Source organism: Chiloscyllium plagiosum, unplaced genomic scaffold (genome assembly GCF_037043375.1).
Source record: "Chiloscyllium plagiosum isolate Xiang-an unplaced genomic scaffold, Cpla_swu_hap1 HiC_scaffold_21, whole genome shotgun sequence".
Lineage (NCBI taxonomy): Eukaryota > Metazoa > Chordata > Chondrichthyes > Orectolobiformes > Hemiscylliidae > Chiloscyllium > Chiloscyllium plagiosum.
This window is the reverse complement of record NW_028270159.1, coordinates 19,919,503-19,938,863: the sequence shown is the minus strand read 5'-3', so window position 1 is coordinate 19,938,863 and position 19,361 is coordinate 19,919,503. Positions and strand designations below refer to the sequence as shown.

At 37.3% G+C, this 19,361-nt stretch overlaps 1 protein-coding gene across 7 annotated transcripts in view; it reads right to left on the bottom strand.

Moving 5' to 3' along the window:
- LOC122564877 (disabled homolog 2-interacting protein-like) overlaps nucleotides 1-19,361 on the bottom strand; it is a 699,362-nt gene that overhangs the window by 187,796 nt on the left and 492,205 nt on the right. Inside the window, exon 1 of one of the 7 annotated variants that reach the window (XM_087998389.1) lies at nucleotides 18,869-19,019. The exons of the other annotated variants lie outside the window; for them this stretch is intronic. Within the exon in view, the coding sequence (XP_087854515.1) occupies nucleotides 18,869-18,909 (41 nt within the window). The 5' untranslated portion in view covers nucleotides 18,910-19,019. Of the gene's footprint in view, nucleotides 1-18,868; nucleotides 19,020-19,361 lie in introns of those variants that run through there. 7 annotated transcript variants of the gene reach the window in all.

Sequence of the window (19,361 nt, the reverse complement as noted above, 5' to 3'; positions counted from 1 at the left end):
CCTGTTTACTATAAATCAGCGACACAGGAAAGGTTTATCCCGTGCAGTAATCTATGAAAATTTGAGAGGCCAAGAACTATTTAAAATAACTCCTCTCTAACCTATCTTTTATCTCTCCTTTATAATACTAGTTCAATAAAACTCCCGATTAAGATTTATAAAACAAAATGTCTTATCTCAAAACCAGGCAGCTTTCAGTTTTCTCTGTGTTCCTGTCATCTTTTCTTCTTTTTGAAGATTCTGCTTCACAGCTTACTGATTGATAAAGATACTGTTTAAGAGAGCTATTTTGCATACAGTCTTTACATGCTGGTCGCTTGGCAGTTCTCCTCTCAACTTTTCAATTTTCCTTGGTCTATTACCCCCAAAGCATCGGATTGTGTCATTGGCTGTTAAAGTACGTCAATATACTAAATTCAAACTGGATTGGAGTTTGGTATTTTTGAGGTAAAATTTGAACTGATTGGTTCTAATTCAAATCTGTTTAGTCATTTCCAGGCAACCAGCTACCCTAGCAGCTGGAACACATTGCATTGTATCTTTTTTTCAGAACATGGTGCTGTCAGGTAGTTTTTGCTAGTTTTTAAACTCTCCTAAAGGTACAGTACACCCACATCTTTGTAACAATATAGTGTTTTTTTTTCCTCCCCTACAAACCAAAGAACCTGGAATTGAACTCAACTGATAATTTTGAAGTGACTGCATATAGTTGATACTTTTTTGTTGAGTCATGACGTATTATTCTTCAGGTACACAACTGCATGTGAAAATTGCAGATTAAAGCAACATTAGAGATTTTATGAATTGGCTGGGAAACTTTCAGTTTCCAAGTTAGGACACAGATGGCAAGCATTTGTGGCTACAAGAGGTAGAAGAATTGAAGGATAAGGAAATTGAAGCAAGTTTGGTGTTATTATGCCTCCGATCTTGTTTGGTTGGGTCAGTGCTTGGCAGAGACCCAAATGTAGCAGCACTTACTTATAAATTACCATGCTCCACTAACACAGTCTACTTGAAGTGTCTTATCCAACAGGACCTTTGTGACAAAAGCAGATGATGTGTATTTCTTCAAACAATCTGCATGAGGGAGGGTGCTGGTGAACATGCCCTCAAACCATCTGGGAAAAATCAATCATAGGGGTGACCAGTCAGAGAAAAGTCATCCCTGTATGTGGGAAACAATCTGCAAGGAGCTGCTCCTCCTATTAGAAACCGTGTCACTCATCTGCTTCTCCAATTGAAGGTTTCTTCTCTCTCTCTCTCTTGCTGCTCCAGAAGACACAAAATCCATAATTGGAAGAGCAGTCAGGATGGGGGAGGGAGGGAATCTGTTTGGTCTTGAGAACTAAATGAGATTGAAGCAGTCCCTAGGTATACAGTCACTCAACTTGCCTGTGTAGGGGTGGGTGCCAACTGGGACCAGGCCTGAATTTTAGCTGGCTTGATGGGTCATTTTCAGCAAATCCTAACTATTGGAGTCTGATTTAGCCAGAAGAATTTTTAAAAAAACATTATTTAAAGGGAGAAAGAATGCAAAATGCTAAGTACAGTGAGATCTGTGTGCACTTGTACATGAATCAGAAAGGTCAACATGCAGATAAAGTAATTAGAAAAGGAAATAAATGTTGGTCTTCCTTGGAAAGAGGATGGAGTATGAAAGTAGGGAAGTCTTGCTGCAACTGAATAGGTCATTGATGACATCACACCTAGAATGTCGTGTGTAATTTTGGACCCATTTCCTATTTAGGGATATACTTGCATTGGAAGCAGGTCAGAAGATTCATCAACAGATTCCTAGGATGAAGGAGTTTTCTTATGAAAACAATACTGAGCAGCTTGTGCTTATATTCATTGGGAGTTTAGGAAAATGCAAGGTAGTGATCTTGAGGTTTGACAGGGGAGATACTGTGAAGTCTTTTTCTCATGAGGTATCCAGAACTGGGCTGGAGAGACACTTCATAAACAAAGGGTCTTCCACTTAAGATGGAGATGAGAAATATTCTTTTCTCTCAATGGGTCATTAAACGTTTGGAATTCTCTTGCACAGAGAGCAAGGGAGACTATCCAGAACATATTCAATGAACCTGAGTCAGGCAGATTTAGGAGTGTCATAAGAGTTAGGAGGTATATGGGACAAGCAGGAAACTCAATTTAAGACCAAAATAAAATTAGCTATGATTTTACTGAATGCATCAATAGACCAATAGATTATTACTGCTCTTTATTTGTCTGATCAGCATATGTTATATGCTCACGAAATAAAGATTCGACTTGGACATGAGTCGAGCTACCCACTGAACAATTATTTTACATTTTAGTAATAAACATACATGTAGATTCATTATTAATAGCGCAATAGTGCCTTGGGAAGTTTGCTTAATGAACAATCAGCTGCACAGTTTGGTTTAGTGGCTCAGAGCTGTTTTTAATGTATGATTAAAATAGTGGCATAATCCACTTGGTATGAGTAAAATGCACATCCCCAAACATTGTTGAATTTGTATACACTAAAAATATAAAATGACGGGCAAATGGCACCATCTAATTCCTGTTTCTATGTTCCTACACAGAAATGGTTTAGCAAATGCAAAAACCTTAATATTTGAATATCACTGTTCTGCAGGAATATCGCAAAATGGTTAAACCCAACTGAAATTATTAAATTCACAAGACACCTAAGTAGCTTTTAATATTCATTTATCATTTAAAGAGTGATATTGAATAACATCGTTAATCCCAGTTCATTTTTAAGCAAGAGCAACATATCACAACTACGAATAGCAAAGGAATCCAAATAAGATTTGCAGTTTCAATTACCTGAGTAATAGAAATCTCATGATTTGTGTTAAAATAATTTTTAAACTTTATCATTAAAGCATACTGAACCATCTACCGATTAAACCAGGCTTCTATTTAATATTTTATCAATGTGATGTATTTTCATTTCCGTTAGTATGCAGCAGTACTGATGCCCATTACTTCAGCTTCTTCTGACATTGAATATACCTGACCCATATGGAGTCCAGCAAACCCACAACAAAATAATGTTTTGTATTTCCCTCTACTAATGCCATATAATTAGATCTGCACATGCATATATGATTTTTAAAGGGAAACAGTGTAACTAGCCCAAAAAAAAACATGAACAGAAAGATTCCGGTTTGCTTACATTAATGTCCAACTCCTGATTTGCAATCTATGCAATCCCTCGGACTGTGACCCTATATAACAGTATAACGCCAGAACAATCGACAACTGTACCCAGATTCAATCTGCCTCACTACTATGTTCCCTATTTCAGCTTGGTTGCTACAAAGGAGATGCCAAGTAGAAGAAAAATTAGAGGACCAACTGATGCCACTCGAGTTTTCCTTAGCACTTGAGCAACTAGCAATAGTCTGAATAGAGAATGACTGCCTTGCCCTCTAACCCAACAGCGAGCATTTACTCAAAAAATGAATGGCCAAATACCTGAGGCAGAAACAATGACAAATTATATAACCTGACAGAGATTAAGATTATTGAGAAATCCAGAGGAATAAATTTATAACTGGCAAACCAGAGGGTAAAACACCATCAAAATAAAGGTGAAAGGAACTCTAATAGATGGTGACAGAAAAGGCACAGAATATAATAGAAAAACTGAGGGGTAAAGTGGAAGAAGTTAATATGACCAAATAACACCTGATGCTTAAAATACTGCCCAGCCAATTATAAGATAAAGAAATGCCGTGAATAAAGAAAAGAAACTGGAAGCACTGCATGCACATTCCTTTATTCTTAGTGCACTGAACAATTTCTTCAGTTGCAGCCAGTTCCCTGAAACTCCCGCATTAGCACATTGGCGAATCTACTGACTTCTTTCCTGGGAGTGATTTAAATAAGCTACTGTCTTACAGCCTTAACTAATTAATACATTTCTTCAAATTTTGAAAAGAAAATTAGTCAAGCCTTGCTATTATTACTCAGCTTTCATTAGTAATTTGGAAACTCAAGGAGGGCGCATTCACATAATGTACAATAGGTCAGAGTAGGATATTCAGCTTCTGAATTTATCTAAGTATATAATAATTTTAGTCTGTTAGCAAGCACATTTCTTGTACAGCTTTTAGTTTGCATTAACAGGAGACTTTTTTGATTGAGGAATCATCATTGTTGACAACAGTGAAATATCCTTCAGAAGTAGGGCATAAACTCAGATCTCCTTATGAAAGCTGGTTTTGTCACAGCAGCAGAACTTGCAGTTGTGTCAAAAATCAGAAAGAAATAGTTCCAAGGATTGTGTTAATGTCCTGTAACCCATGTAATTTATGACACTATAATTCCATAGATTTCTAACTTACTGCTATTGTGTTTAGAAATTTTGATCACTGCAGCTGTTATTTTAAAAGACAGAATAAAGCAAATGAAATACATCCAGGATATCAACATGTCTTCCTCAACCTGCTATTTTGTCGCTCTATTGTTACATTTTAGTTCAACTATGCTATTACCTTGTTTCTTCAACTTCATAAAACATTTCACTTTTGTAATCATTCTTCTCCAACATTTAGTGACAACTAGAATTGTACATCTGAAAGCGATACAGTTGAAAACCTCTTCCCTATTTTGGTGAAATGTGATGAAGTGATAAATTAACAGATTGGATTCTGATGTTATTTTTACTGGTGCGCCATCAATTAGAACAACGTTGTCCTTTAACATTGTGCAATACATCCTCAGACATCAAGTAGAGATATGCAGACCATTATCGTTTGCACTGTTAAATTTTGCAAGCCTGAAACTTATGGAAGGATTGTTTTTGGCATTGTTATTCCATTGATGAATGAATCCTAAATCAGATCAGAAAGTTAGAACCTGTAGTTGGAATCATGCCTAGCACAAAGGAAGCTGGTTCACCTTGATATCACTTCAGTCCCAGGAGTTTAGTGGGCTAGGTCCAACCATCTTTAGCTGTTTCACTTATGAGTTTCTGTCCATCACAAGTACAGTAGTGGGATGTTCACTGATGATTATACAACATTTACTATCATTCACAATTCCTCAGGCACTGAAGTAGATCATGTCCATTTACAGCAAGACCTGGAAAACACTCAAGTTGGACTTGCTCAATGATAAGTAACACATTCATTATACAAGTGCCAGGCAATGATCATCTCCAATAAGAGAAAATCTAAACATCACCTTTTGACAGTAATGACATCACCATCACTGAATTTTCCACTATCACCACCTTTCAGGGTTTTTGTTGACCAGAAACAGAACTGGACAAGCTAAATAAACAGTGGGGTTATCAGCTGGAAATTTTGCAGTGACTAACTCATTGTTTATCTGTCATCTACAAATGATTAGTGGGGGATTCAGTGATAGTAATGCCATTTAATGTTAAGAGATTATTAGATTGTATCTCAAAAAAGAGAGTCAGTTCTGCCTATAATGTGGCAGTTCCGTTCTCATGTAATCCTGTGTTATAAGAAAATAGTGTAATAGTAGCACCATTTAAACTAATGGGGCTGGAATCCCGCTATAAACAATACATGTTTTAAAACTTCGTGCTTTAGAAACAGTGTCCCCATTTTGTCAATCGTGTTATCATGAATTTGTGTTATCATGAATTTGTGTTATCAAAACATGCGTTATAGCAGAACAACCTGTAGAATGTCTTAACACCAAGAACAGCTATGTAAGAATCCTTCTCATTGACTACAGTTCAGCCTTCAATACTATTATCCCCTCGAGACTAATTACTAAACTTAGTGATCTCAGACTAAGCCCCACGCTCTGCAACTGGATTCTCAATTTCCTGACCCACAGGCCACAGTGAAGATTGGGGACAATATTTCATCCTCACTAACACTCAACACGGGAGCCCCCCCCCAAGGTTGCTTACTCAGCCCCCTACTATACTCACTGTTTACCCATGAGTGTGTCGCCAAATATCAGACTAATGCCATTTACAAATTCGCTGATGACATCACCATAGTCGGTCGAATCTCAGATGGCGATGAAACAGACTACAGACAGGAGGTGGAAGACCTGGAAAAAACGGTGCACTGAGAAAAACCAAACTCTCAATGCTGGCAAAACCAAGGAAATTATTGACTTTCGGCAGGATGTTACTCATAAACCCCCAACACATTAACAGCACAGAGGTGGAACTGGAGAGGGTCAAGCTCCTGGAAGTGGTCATTTACAAGCTTTCTTGGACTCTTCATGTGGATGCACTGGTTACAAAGGCCCAACAGCACGTCTTCTCGCTCAGGCAGCTGAGGAAATTTGGCATGATGGTGAAGACCCTTGCCAACTTTCCGAGGTGCACCATCGTGCATTCTGTTTGATCGTATCACTACCTGGTATGGCAACTGTACCATTCAAGATCGGAGACGGTTACAGAGAGTGGTGAACTTGGTCCATACAATCACAAAGGCCAACCTCCCATCTACAGAATCCATCTAACAGGCCCACTGTCAAGGGGGCCAGCATTCTCAAAGATCCATTCCACCTTGGCGATGTTTTTCTACAATCTCCACCATCAGGGAAAAGATACAGAAGCCTGAACGCACGCACCAGCTGGTTTCGAAACAGTTTCTACCCTACTGTTGTGAGAATACTGAATGGACTCTCAAATTCTTAACATTCACCTGTACCTGTGTTTTGTTTTTGCTGCTGTTTGCCTATTATTTACTTATCTATGCTACTTAACTATGCGATCTGCCCACATTGTTTGCAAGACAAAGGTTTTCACTATGCCTCGGTACAAGTGACAATAAATTCAATTCAATTTAATTCAATTCATTTCCTTGACTCTGCAGTATCCATTGCCTTCAGTTGTTTCTTAAAAATACATGGAATGAATCAAGTTGGCTGAAGACTGGTATCTATAATGCTGGGGACTTCAACAGAAGGCAAAGATGATCGCCACCTCACTCTGGCAGCAGATGGATCCCAATGTTTCAGTGTTGTCTTTTGCACCCTTGTGCTGGGATCCCCTATCCTTGAGGATGCAGATATATGTAGAACCTCCTCTCCTATTAATTTTTTATTAATCTGCCACCATTTACAACTGGGTGTGCCAAGGCTGCAGAGCTTAGATCTGATCAGTTTTTGTGGGATCACCTATCTTTGCTTATTGCATGCTGCATCTGCTCTATGGCATACAAGCACGTATCTTCAATTTTACGTAGACTTGGGCTGCTCCTGTACTCTTCATGGAACTTGGGTTGATTTCCCAGCTTGATTGTAATAGGGACAACGTGGAATATGCCAGATCATGAGATACAGATCAATGCTGAATGCGATTCTACTGTTGCTTACAGGCCACAGTAGTTTATGAATGTCCAGCTGAGTTACTAGGTCCGTCCAAAACCTGTCCAATTTAGTACTGTGGTAACGCCATAGAAAATGATGGAGGATGACGTGAAAATGGGACTTTTTATCTACAATGACTGCTCAATGGTCAATCCTACCAACAAAGCCGTTGACAAATGCATTTAGAACAATGGGATTGGTGAGGACATGTTCAGGTGACATAGAGTCCACTTGTGTAGATGGGTGCAGTTCCAATAACAATCTAAATTTAACACAATCCAGGTCAAAGCAATCTGCGTGATGTTATCCACCACCTTAAATAATTAATCAATCTCTTCAACACCTATGCATAGTGGCAGCACTGGATACCATTAACAAAGATATGTTGAAACAAATCAACAAGTCTCCTGCGAAAGCTCCTTCTAAAAAGGCACCCTTTACCAACTAGAAGGGCAGCAAATCATCACAGACAAATTCTGCTTCAAGCCACACATCATCTGGCTTGGAATTATACTGCCATTCATTCACTACTCCTGGGTCAAATTCCTTGAACAGCAGACATAGCACAGGAGACTATTTGGCCCATCGGTCTGTACTGGTCAACATAACCTAACTACGTTAACCTCACTTTCCAGCCTTGATCTATACTCTTGGAGGCTATGGCACAAAAGTGAATCTCTAAATATTGCTTAACATGTTAAGGTTTCTGACCAGACTCCCACCACTCTCAGGGCTTGTCTTAGCTTCTTACCACTTAGCTTAAATCGGTGTTCTTTGGTTACTGACCCCTCTATTAGTAATAAAACTGCCTTCTGATCAACCCCATCTATGCCCTTCAAAATTTTGTATATCTCTATGAGATCCACTCTCAAACTTTGCTGCTCCAAGACCACCCAGGCCTATCCAGACTTCTCTCATAACTCAGCCTCTCCAGCTTAGATAGTATCCTGGTACATTATAACTACACTCTCTCTACAGCAATCACATCCTTCCCATAATGTGGTGACCAGAACCGCATACAGTACTCCAGTTGTGACCCAACCAGCATTTATATAGTTCCAAGATAACGTCCTTATTCTATGCCTCAGCTAATAAAAGCAAGTGGCTCATATGCATTCATAACCACTTTATCCATCTGCTCACAATCTTCAGGGCTGTGAATATGCACAGCCAAGTTTCTCTGATGTTCAGCACTTTATAAATATCCTAACATTCACAGTGCAATCCCTTGCCTGGTTAGTCCTCTCCAAGTCTGTTACCTCATGCTTTTCCAGGTTGAATTCCATTTGCCACTGCTATGTCCACCGGACCATTCTGTTAATATCCACCTGCAGTTTACAGCTAAGCCCCTCACTAATTATTACCCTACCATTTTTTTTGGTGCCACCTACACTTAAGCCCAAATCACTAATGTATACAAGTAGCTAGGGTCTTAGCACCGATTTCGGTGGAACCACACATGAAATGGTCACAGTATCATCCCTTTACAATCACCGTCTGCTTCCTGCCTCTCAGTCAATTTTGGATCCAACATGTCACTTTGACTTGGATCCTATAAGCTGGTACTTTCTTGACCAATCCACCATGGGGGACCTCATTAAACACCTTGGGGTTTTTTTTAAATCATTTTGCAATCCAAGTAGACTTCATCAAATGTATCATTCTCATCAACATTCCTCATGTCTTCCTCAAAAATATTGATCAAATGTGCCAAACTTAGGAAGGAATGAAAAAGAAATCTATATTTACAGGAAAAAGAACATGGATCTAGACTTTGTATGTGGTCTCTGATATTCAATGCATCAGAAATCAGAACAATTCCAGGCTATTATGTCCATTGACGATAAGTACAAATGCAAATTACAGTTAAACTGAGGATAAAGTATAATTCAACATTGCTGTTAGAAAATAGTACTGTTTTGCTCATTCAAGCTACAAGTATAATTGTAATTAATGACAATGACAGAAACAAATTCCTATGCCAACATGGGGGTGCATTTTAAGTGAACAGAACTGAAAGCTGATGTGTGGGAGGAGAATTTGGCAAACAAAGTTGGATTTAGTCATTACAATCTGTGTTTATCTCTGTAAATAAATGGCAGTGCTTGACTGATATGACAGCAGAATTTAGAGTAAAGATTTGCCAACCCATCGGATTATCCAAGAGTCTTCAGGAATAGAAGAGGAATCTCCTGCATAGTGCTGCTGGCAACCTACAAGAAAAATACAGTGTTATATCTATAACCAATACTTGTGCGTTTCCTTCACCCAATGACCTTCCAATCGTTAGAATTTCACATGGAGACTGATTACATTATCAATTTTCCAGAAATTCATTTGAGAGTTGGCAACCAAAAAGTAGCAGAATTCACGTTTTCTTCAGGATACTTGTTCTGAGATTGAAATGCAAAAATGAATATTCCATTAAAATGTTTCTAAAACTGTGTTGGGAGCATAAAGAAACTGTACACACCACACCCACAACCACTCAAAGTACAATCAAGTACAACTGCTGCATTTGTAATATGTCCTTAGCACTGGAAAATTATCAAAGACATAACACAGGGGCAGCAAACAATCGACATTTGGCCAAAGGAGGAGTTATAATGAGAGGCAGATAGAAGTTTGAGCAATTAAGTAGCTTTTAAGATTAAAAGGCAGGTAACAAATTTGTGGAGATTTAGGGTTGCAATTCCAAAACTGTGGCTCAAAGGCAACATTATCACCCAAGTCAAAAGGTTGTGCATTTAAGTCCAGTGAACATGTCATGTTAAAATGTAAGCACATTTTTATTTGCACACCCTTGTTTATGACCTAGTTCTTAGCCACAAATTGCCTCCCTCTCCCTCTTAGTATACAAGGCATTAGGAGGTATGAATCAGTGAGCTAGATTATTTGAAAGAAAAGCACCCCTCCCCTCACCAACCAAACAACTGCAGCAACCCAGAGCAGCAGACAGGCAGTGTGTCCGGGCAGAGACTGGCACAGGGGAGACAGTCCTGGAACTTACCTTGAAGTAGCTGAGAGCTGGTATGGGGCAGACTGGGGGTTTGGAGCAAAGCAGGGGTGGCTGGTCGACTGGTGTTTGGCGCAGGCAGTCAGACCATGTGCAGAGGCTCTGCACTGAGCTACTATAAAATGTTGTTTATTTGAAATTTTCTTACCAGACTATAATGTCGATGCTTTAACAATGTCTTATTTCTAACTTAATTTTTAAAGTAATGCAACTACTTTTTAATTCCTCTTTTGTATCCAAGATTTGTACCTAGGTACTTGAACCTAAGACGGTGGTGCCATAAGAGGCAGATATTGTAAAAGCTTGCCACTGAACTTCTCCAATGGAGTATACATGACAATAAAGGATATTCTACTCTATTGAAAGAGACCTGACCTCTTCTTTAACCTACACCACATGACAAAGACCGAATTTGCTTGGAATACCAGCAATAGACCATACCACCTAAGACAAGCTAACATAAATGAATTCAAGCAAAATTCACATATTAATGAAGTAGTATTAAATTGTACAATCATTTTTATTTTGTTTTTTTTCCTCTTTTAGACTGGACTGACATTATCACATAAGAATCACTAATGATAGCTGCAGGTATCAAATCGAGCATCATTAAACTGCTAAAAAACCTGACAGTTAAACAGGTGGCATGTCTTTTCATTTAAAGCAAGGATAAATATCATTGACACTAACAAAAATTGTAACATCAACAAAAAATAACACCAGCAGGCACAATAGCAGCAGATCTAGATCGTTCTTCTGCCTCATTAATGTCAGCAAATTACATACATTCCCCAATCAGAGTCATCCTTCAGGTATTTCTTGTAAGCACAGAGTACAAGTAAAATTTCACAATCCTAGATCAAACCTTATGAAGTAGAAGCAACAGAAACTATTCTGGATAATTCTGAATAATAAGTTTTTGAGGATATGCTTTATTCAAATTCTGTTCAGATAAAAAGATTTAAGTAACTCCGGCATAAAATCTTTACAAAAAGAACTGACTGAATAAAAATTAATTTCTAATAAGTTCTTTATAATAAATTTTTTAAGGAAATGCATGGATTTTATCCCTTGTGAAACTCAATTTGTAATAATGTATGTCCAGTTAACATCATAACTTAAAGTCAAATTAAGTTTTATTAATCCTCCTTTTTCCAATGGTATTATACATAAAACTAAAAAGGGTTTAATAAAGTTTGATGGATAGCTAAAAAAATTGGTAATCTTTATTGTAAAAATATTTCTATAATTTTTACACTATCTTGTGGAATGTGTTCAAAGCATGAACTATGGAGATATTAGAACAAAGACTGATCTGATTTTACTGATGCTTTGTAATTAAAGCACTGGAAAAGTTAGTGTTTTGTTAGAAAGTAGTTTTTAAATTCCACTTTCAGCAGCAATATTTTTGCAATAGTAATTTTCAATCTTAGAAGAGAGAAAATACATTTAGTAACTTACTCCCATGGAATCATGTGCCCAAAAAACAACTTTTAATAGACTATTCACTTGTGACATCCTAATGCACTAATAATGAATAATTGTATTAAAAGGTTTATAATAAAAAACTGCCTCAAGGACATATGTGCTCATGTGGATTTGCTGCTTTATAAATAAACTACGGATGAAAAGTAGGAAGTGTGGTCTGGATTCAATCAGCTTTATGGAATTAATCAAAGTGATGATCCCTTTCATTGCAATTTTTGTATGCCATAAGCAATGGAACTGTGGTTACATTCCTAAATGTTCACCCCTTTATCTTAACGTGGATTTGATCTCATCGATTCCAAACTCAAGCAAAAAGAACATGACAACACATGTCAAGGCAAGCAATTTCATAAGTAACAAGGTTAAATATGCAGTAATTGCACAAAGGATTTTTATTGATCCTCTACTTGAAAGGAAAGTGAGGAGTAAACAGCTGGTTTGTTCCATGAATTTGTTAAACCAGCAATTTCACAAGTTGGCAACATTAAGCATCATTGTTTATCCAAAGCTGTTATTGTGGAAGTGAGAACGAAACACTGCGAGCTGCATTTCAATATGCGGTAATTTTGCTCTTACAGCCGTGAAATCTGACAATGGGCTACAGACAGTTGAATCGTATTAGTACCATTTTAGAAGTTTATTTCTGTTTTTAAATACTGAGGTATTTAGAAACTGAAAGGGTTAACACTACTCATGCAGGATAGCACTAAACAGCATGTACTTTAAACTTGAATTAAAATTACTATCAATAATAATGCAGGTGTACCTACTTCTCTTTGATTTCTGTACCAGAGCATCCTACATGAACATCCTTGACCTGCTGCTAATCTCACCTCAATTGTTTTGGAATATTTCCAAAATTCTCTTCCTAATTTGTTTTCAACCGCCTCCTTTGTTTTTATACTCTTTTATACTCTTTAACCTACATTTACACCTACCTTTTTTAATTAAAGCCATGAGTCAGAAATCTGCCTCGGAAATGAAAGCAACTATACAGACCTTCACTGTAATTACCTTCGTAAAAAGAACACATTTTCTTCATGACCAAAATCACCAATTCTCCTAGAAATTCATAATTCTTTCTCAAATATTTGTTGAACACCAACCTGCATTTTGTTCTGGCTGTTGTTGCAACTATGATCCCATCAGTCCTCTCTCCCACAACATTTGACACCCTCTATTCTGATATCCAATTTTTAAAAATTCATGACACAAGATGAGGGTGTTGCTGGCTAGGGCAGCATTTATTGCCCATCCCTCATAACCCAGAGGGTAGTTAAGAGTCAACCCCATTGCTGTGGGTCTGGAGTCACATGTGGGCTACACGAGATAAGGATGGCAGCTTCCTTCCCGAAAGGGCATTTGTGGACCAGATGGAATTTGCTAACAATCAACAATGGATACGTTGTCATTGTTAGACTCAATTCCAGATTTTTATTGCATTTAAATTCTATCATCTGCCATGGCAGGATTCGAACTCAGGTCCCCAAAACATTACCTGGGTCTCTGGCATTAAATCGCTGTGCTGTTAATCCAATAGGCTATCACCACCCCATTCCCATATTCCCACAGTATTGAGACTGAACTGGTCAAGGTACAAAAATGATCTTATATAATTATGCCTTTCTGACCTCATTCTCCTTAACATCTGCACTTTGATGAACGTTACATTCTCCTTTAAATTGAACACTGGTTGCAAAGTTGTAAACCACTGTAAGGAGTTCACAGCCAGGGACCCTTGGGAACAATACAAGACAATCTGGAGGTAAAAGGAGAATCAGCACAATCACGAGATGGACACTGAAGGAACTGAGGCATGGGAATTGAAGGTGGCAGTGGCAGGACAGGTATTGAGATTTGCAGAGGGGAAGTTGGAGGCTGAAGACTAAAAGATTTCAAGGGGGACCCTCATCCTCTTAGCACTCTAACTGCAATGTACTCTGTAACATAAATCTTTCAGGGCATTTGCACAGATTTCTGCAACTGCTGTTCCACACATGTTAAGGCACATAATTTGTTGCAACATCACAAACCATCATAACCTCCACTGATTTCTACAATTGCTGCATTTTGCACAATTTCCTGCTTGGAAACAACAATTTGTATTTCTGCAGTATTCTTTACATACAGAAAAAAAATCTCTGTTTTTCACACAAGGACAAAACAATAGACATCAAACAAGAGGAAACAAATGGGACAAGCAGCATATCAACAGCCAGAGTCATTCAGAAGGGTTTTGCAAAAAAAAAAGCTGAAAAAGGGAAAAAGCCGATTAGCAGTGATACAGAGCAATTTTAAAATGGCTATCAATCATGGAATTGAATTAGCAGATGCAAGAATGCTCTACAGAAGTGGAACAATCGCTATGGATTTAAGAGGTGTATTTTGCCCTTTTTTAAAAAATAAATAATGAAAAATTGAGTTAGAAGTCATATGTAGTCTGCTCCAAAGCCAATAAAGTAAACAGCTTGAGAGGACTTAGCTCTTTTTCAAGTTGGAACAATGGAAAAAGCGTGAATGGGTAGGATCAAGCTCCCTCAGATCTGGGACTCTAAAGTTTTAGCTTTCAGTAGCAATTGCTGGGGTTGTGAAGCTGGATGTGGAAGCTCTTTGTCCCCTCTCTGTTACAGCTAAAACCTGGAGTTCTCTTCCTGCTGCTAAAATTGCATGTGTGACCGTCTATTTTATTGAATTTGCCTTTGCTAAGGGCGCGTTTATGGGATGTTACTACATTGAAACAGTTAATTAGTAATAGTTAATACATATTGTTGTGCTAAGCATTTTGATAGAGTTACAGTCAAGCCAATTATTTTACTTTGTATTTTAATAATAGTATATGAATAAAAAGGGTGTTTTGTTCAAGCCTGTTAGTTTGGCCAATCAAATTGCATACGGAGCACAACGTCTTACACTTATCTTTAACGTAAGAAAACATTAGAGTCTAGACTAACTCCTCAATATATTTTTAGGGGGTTTGGTCAGGTGCACAAAAGAAAGAAACCAACATTGAAGAGTGGAGGAAAGAAACTAGGAGATCTGAAGATGAGAATATCAACTTGAGGGGGGCACAAAGTAGAACTGAGAAAGAATGGCTCAAAGGTGTGGGCAACAGCACTTTAAGTTGAAATTTGTGGAGTGTTGAATCATGTCAGCTGTAGCTCAGTGGCGTCATTGTCATTGGTGAATCAGAAGATCTTAGGTTAAAGCCAATCTTAAACAAGTAGCCTAAACTGATGCTAAGGTGGGCTAAAGAGCAGTGTTACATTGTCAGAGATTGCCATTTTTTGATGAGCTGTTTAACTGAGGTTGTGTCCCGTCTTGCAAATAGATATTTTAAAAATCCTTCACACTATTTGGAGATGAGTAGCATTCTTCCAACGAACTCTCCAACATTTATTACTCAAAAAACAGTAAATCACCACTTATTTCATTACTGTTTATGGGACCTAATTGCCTGAAAATTGGCCACATTTCCCTTCACAATGAGTGCAAAAATATGCTGAAAGTAGTTTGCTGGCTGTGCAGCATTCCGTAATATCCTGACATCATGGACGGTGCTTTATAAAACATTATTTCTTTCTTTAAGCCAAGGAACCTATCAAGAATTCAGAAGTCAAGCCTTAGGGCATGGGGAAGTGGTCTAAGTGCTTGCTGACAGAGGTAAAGAGTGAGGGATTTTAGGAGTAAAAAAAATTAGTTTAACCACTGACTCCTTACCTGAAGAAGTCTCGGTTTTTACCCTTTGCTTGTATCTAAGATTGTTTAATTCTATGTTAACATTTTGTCTGAGATATGACTGCACTTCAAAATCAAATTAGTTGATTGTAAAGCAGTGCAGGCCATCCTTCAAGTATGGTAATATACACATTCAAGCGTTTTCCTTATATGGCCAACATTGTAAATATATCATAGGTTAGGATTTGTCTTCTTCTACATTAGATTATGGATCCTCAAGTAGTATACTATGGTCTGTTTTTGTATTTCAAAACTAGGTTTTCCTGGTGAGCTTTGAATTATGACAGTAGCATGGGCATAAGCTTATCAGCTTCTCCTGTTTGAAACTCACTTTCATTTCTTGTTGCTCAATTTTTATTAAATTCTATTTGTTAATATAGATGCGTATAGTCAACAACAATTACTGATAAGCCAGAAGAGAATGAGCTCAACAGGTGAGGCAAAAGTTGATTAGTTGATAAGATGCATAATGCTTGAACCTGGTTTAATTGAGAATTAATGCTTAGTGAAGATTGTATTAAGTATTAGATAAAAGCACGAGTTAATTTTCAGGCAAAATTAAGAGGAGAAAGAATGGTTAAGTGGGGCTTGGATTTTTATTTTCAAATTAAAATTAATCAGGTGTTGAAACATTACTCTTCTAAATAGGCATGGCCAACAAGGACCTCCGTAAAGCTGTGTCTGAGCCAAGTTGAATTCAGTCAAATACAACTGCGAATCCCAGGTAAATCACTAAAATATGCAGTCCCTCGTTCATTCACTACAGACGAAGTTTACACAGGACTATTGGCTCTGACAGAAGTTCTCTTGTGATTTCTTCACCCAGAAAGTGGTGAGTCTGTAGAATTCACTATCACAGAAAGTGGTTGTAGCTAAAACATCATGTGTTTGAAGAAGGATGTAGATATAGTTCTTGAGCTAAAGGAATGAAGGGACATGGAGGAGGGCAGGACAGGATTAGGGTATTCAGCTCAATGATCAGCCATGATCATATTGAATGGTAGAGCTGGTGAGGGGCTGAATGGTCTACTCCTGCTCCTATGTTCTATGTTCCTATGATGTATTATCACTAAAGCAGAAATATTTATGTAAGACGTTGTTTCCTTAAAATCATGAAAGCTCTTAGAGTATGCTATCAGCAAAACTAAAAATCACAAGTTCGGTGATGCTTGATAAAGATTTGCTTGTAATATTAGCTTGGTTTTACATAATGGAATTTCAGGTGAAACACTTCATACCAATGAAGAATATTAGTCTAATTCCTACAAATGCCTCAAAAAATGTAAAAACAAAAACTACACTTAAAATCAGTAAGCTGCACACTGGACCAATATATTCTTAGCAGAAAAACTCAAATTAACTTCAAACTTTTCTTCATATCCACATTCAAAGGAAAAGTCTCCTTTGTAACATTAAAACAAACAACCTATCAACTTGCTGAAGCAACAGCACTGAATATACCAAAGTGGACTTTCCATCTGATTGCCATTTGGATTTGAGGAGAATTTGACAGAGGCACAATTCACATATTTGAAATTAAACAGGATCTAACAGTTTCAAAAGCATTAATTTCATAATGGTTTTGTGAGATACAGCAACGTTTCAGTAGAAGATACAGAAGAAGCAGAGATACTGCAATTTTGAGGAAATGTGATTTGTCAGAACAAATGAAATTAGGGTTAATGTCTCTTTTTTCCTTGCAGTCGTTATTGACAGATTGGCTTTAAGAGCTAACACACTGGGAAAATACTTCCCTTGCTTAATTAGCAGCAAATCAATTTCTTCCACTGACTTCAATGTATTTGACCTTGCACCCCTATCCACTAGCCTTGGGTGAATAAGGCTAGCCGCCTTACAAAAATGAAGCTGTAGTTCTGGAAATGCAACTCTTAATTTTTCCCTGGAATCTACTGAATGGCACAGAGGTTAGTGCCCAACGGAGATAGAATTTTAAAATCAATCCAAATAATTAAAGTGTGTAAAAAATTATCTACAGACTCATTTGTTACACTTTCAAACATTGATTCAATAAATATGAAATCTAAATATACTTCCTCAAATAATTTGAATCTAACTATGGAAAACCTAAAGTACAGGAAAAGTAAAGGAAAGCCTGGAATGTGGAAGAAATGTCTCCAAACCTGGAACAGATAGGTAGCTACAGGTATTAATAAAACACAAGGTAAAAAAAAACTGACAGACAAAAAAGATGGGCTATTATTGAGATTACTTCATTTATATTTGATAGATCATCAGATTCCATAAATGGGAATCAGTTGCTGGAGGAGACAGGGGAAAATCAAACAGATAGTTTACAATCAGATACAGAATCACTGCAAGATTATTTTTGGGAAAAATAAACTAATAATCGATAATGTGGTGTGATATAAGCTTCATGTGCAGTGCCCACAACTCAGTACCTCAAATTGTTCCCACTACTATTACCTTCCAACTAGGTAGAATGTGTGCAGCACAGAAGCTGGCAATTTGGTCCATTGTGTCTGGTGCTACCTCTCCAAAGAAGCAATTCATCCAGAGTCCATCCCTTTTCATGCAGGTTTGTAAAATTTTCCTGGCTGATAATTATTTAATTCTGTTTTCGAAGAGAACTTATAATTGAATCGGCCTTCACCAAACTCAGTCAGTATGCATCAGATGCTAACCAACTGCTGCCTAAAAATGTTTTTCTTCATTATTTCTTCTGCTTCCTTTGCAAATTATCTAAAATCTGCACACCCTTATTCTCTACCCATTATTTATTATTTCAAAATAATCTTTTCAGAAAACCCAATTTTTAACAACTAGGAGCAATAACTAGGAATCAGAAAACCATGCTGATCACACATTGGAAATATAATCATTATAGCAACCTTTTAATATGGTGTATAAGAAGGAAGGTTTTAAGTACACTGTTGCTTCATCACATTCACTGTGCTTGTTGTCTGTGGTCTAAGCAAAGATGGTTTTTCAAATCCAAGTTATTGACAAATTTTCTCTGCCTCAAAATTAAATCAAAAGCACCCAATCCATGCTTCTAATTTTAGGTCATCTGTCAGCATTACAAATTTTCTAGTTCTGAGTAAACTTATTAAAATTATGATTTGGGAATATGTGGTATGAAGCTATTTTAATTTTCTCCAACACTGAAAACAATGAAAGTCTGTTTCTTCCACAACCGCAACAATGACAAATATTTTTCTGGCCGTTCTCCAAGAGAGTCAAGTCTTGCACCAATAGCAAATATTATAATTATATTAGAATTGCAAGATCACAGCCGTAAAAACAAAATATAAACCATACCAAGGTAAGATCTTAACTTACTGTATGCATAAATTCCAAAAACAAAGGGAGATTGAATCCATCTTCAATTAGCAGGTATAGTACTTTACTCATCAAAGAAACTTGAAGATGTTTATGAGCACTTTCTGACTGGAGATGGACAAGCCATAGATACAGCATGGTCAAATGCTACACAGTAGCTGTGATGAAGCATCTGCTGGAATTCACTGCTGCATAATATTGTTATAGAATCTACGTGAAAGCATACAAAGATAGTAAAACAACAGGATTCTTATGACATCTAAAACCAAGAGAGGCTTGTTTGTTTCATGCTGCACACTACATATTGTATTCAACATTTTTTTGCCATTAAAATTGACCTACTTGTTGCAGGAGTAGTTTAATTTTTCCTTTTTTTAAAAAAATAAATAATGATCAGGCAAAGTACCATAAAATAGACTTTCCAAAACCTTCTTAAATTAACCTAGCAACTGACTTACTTAAGACAACTGACAGATCATTGTTGAGTAAATGG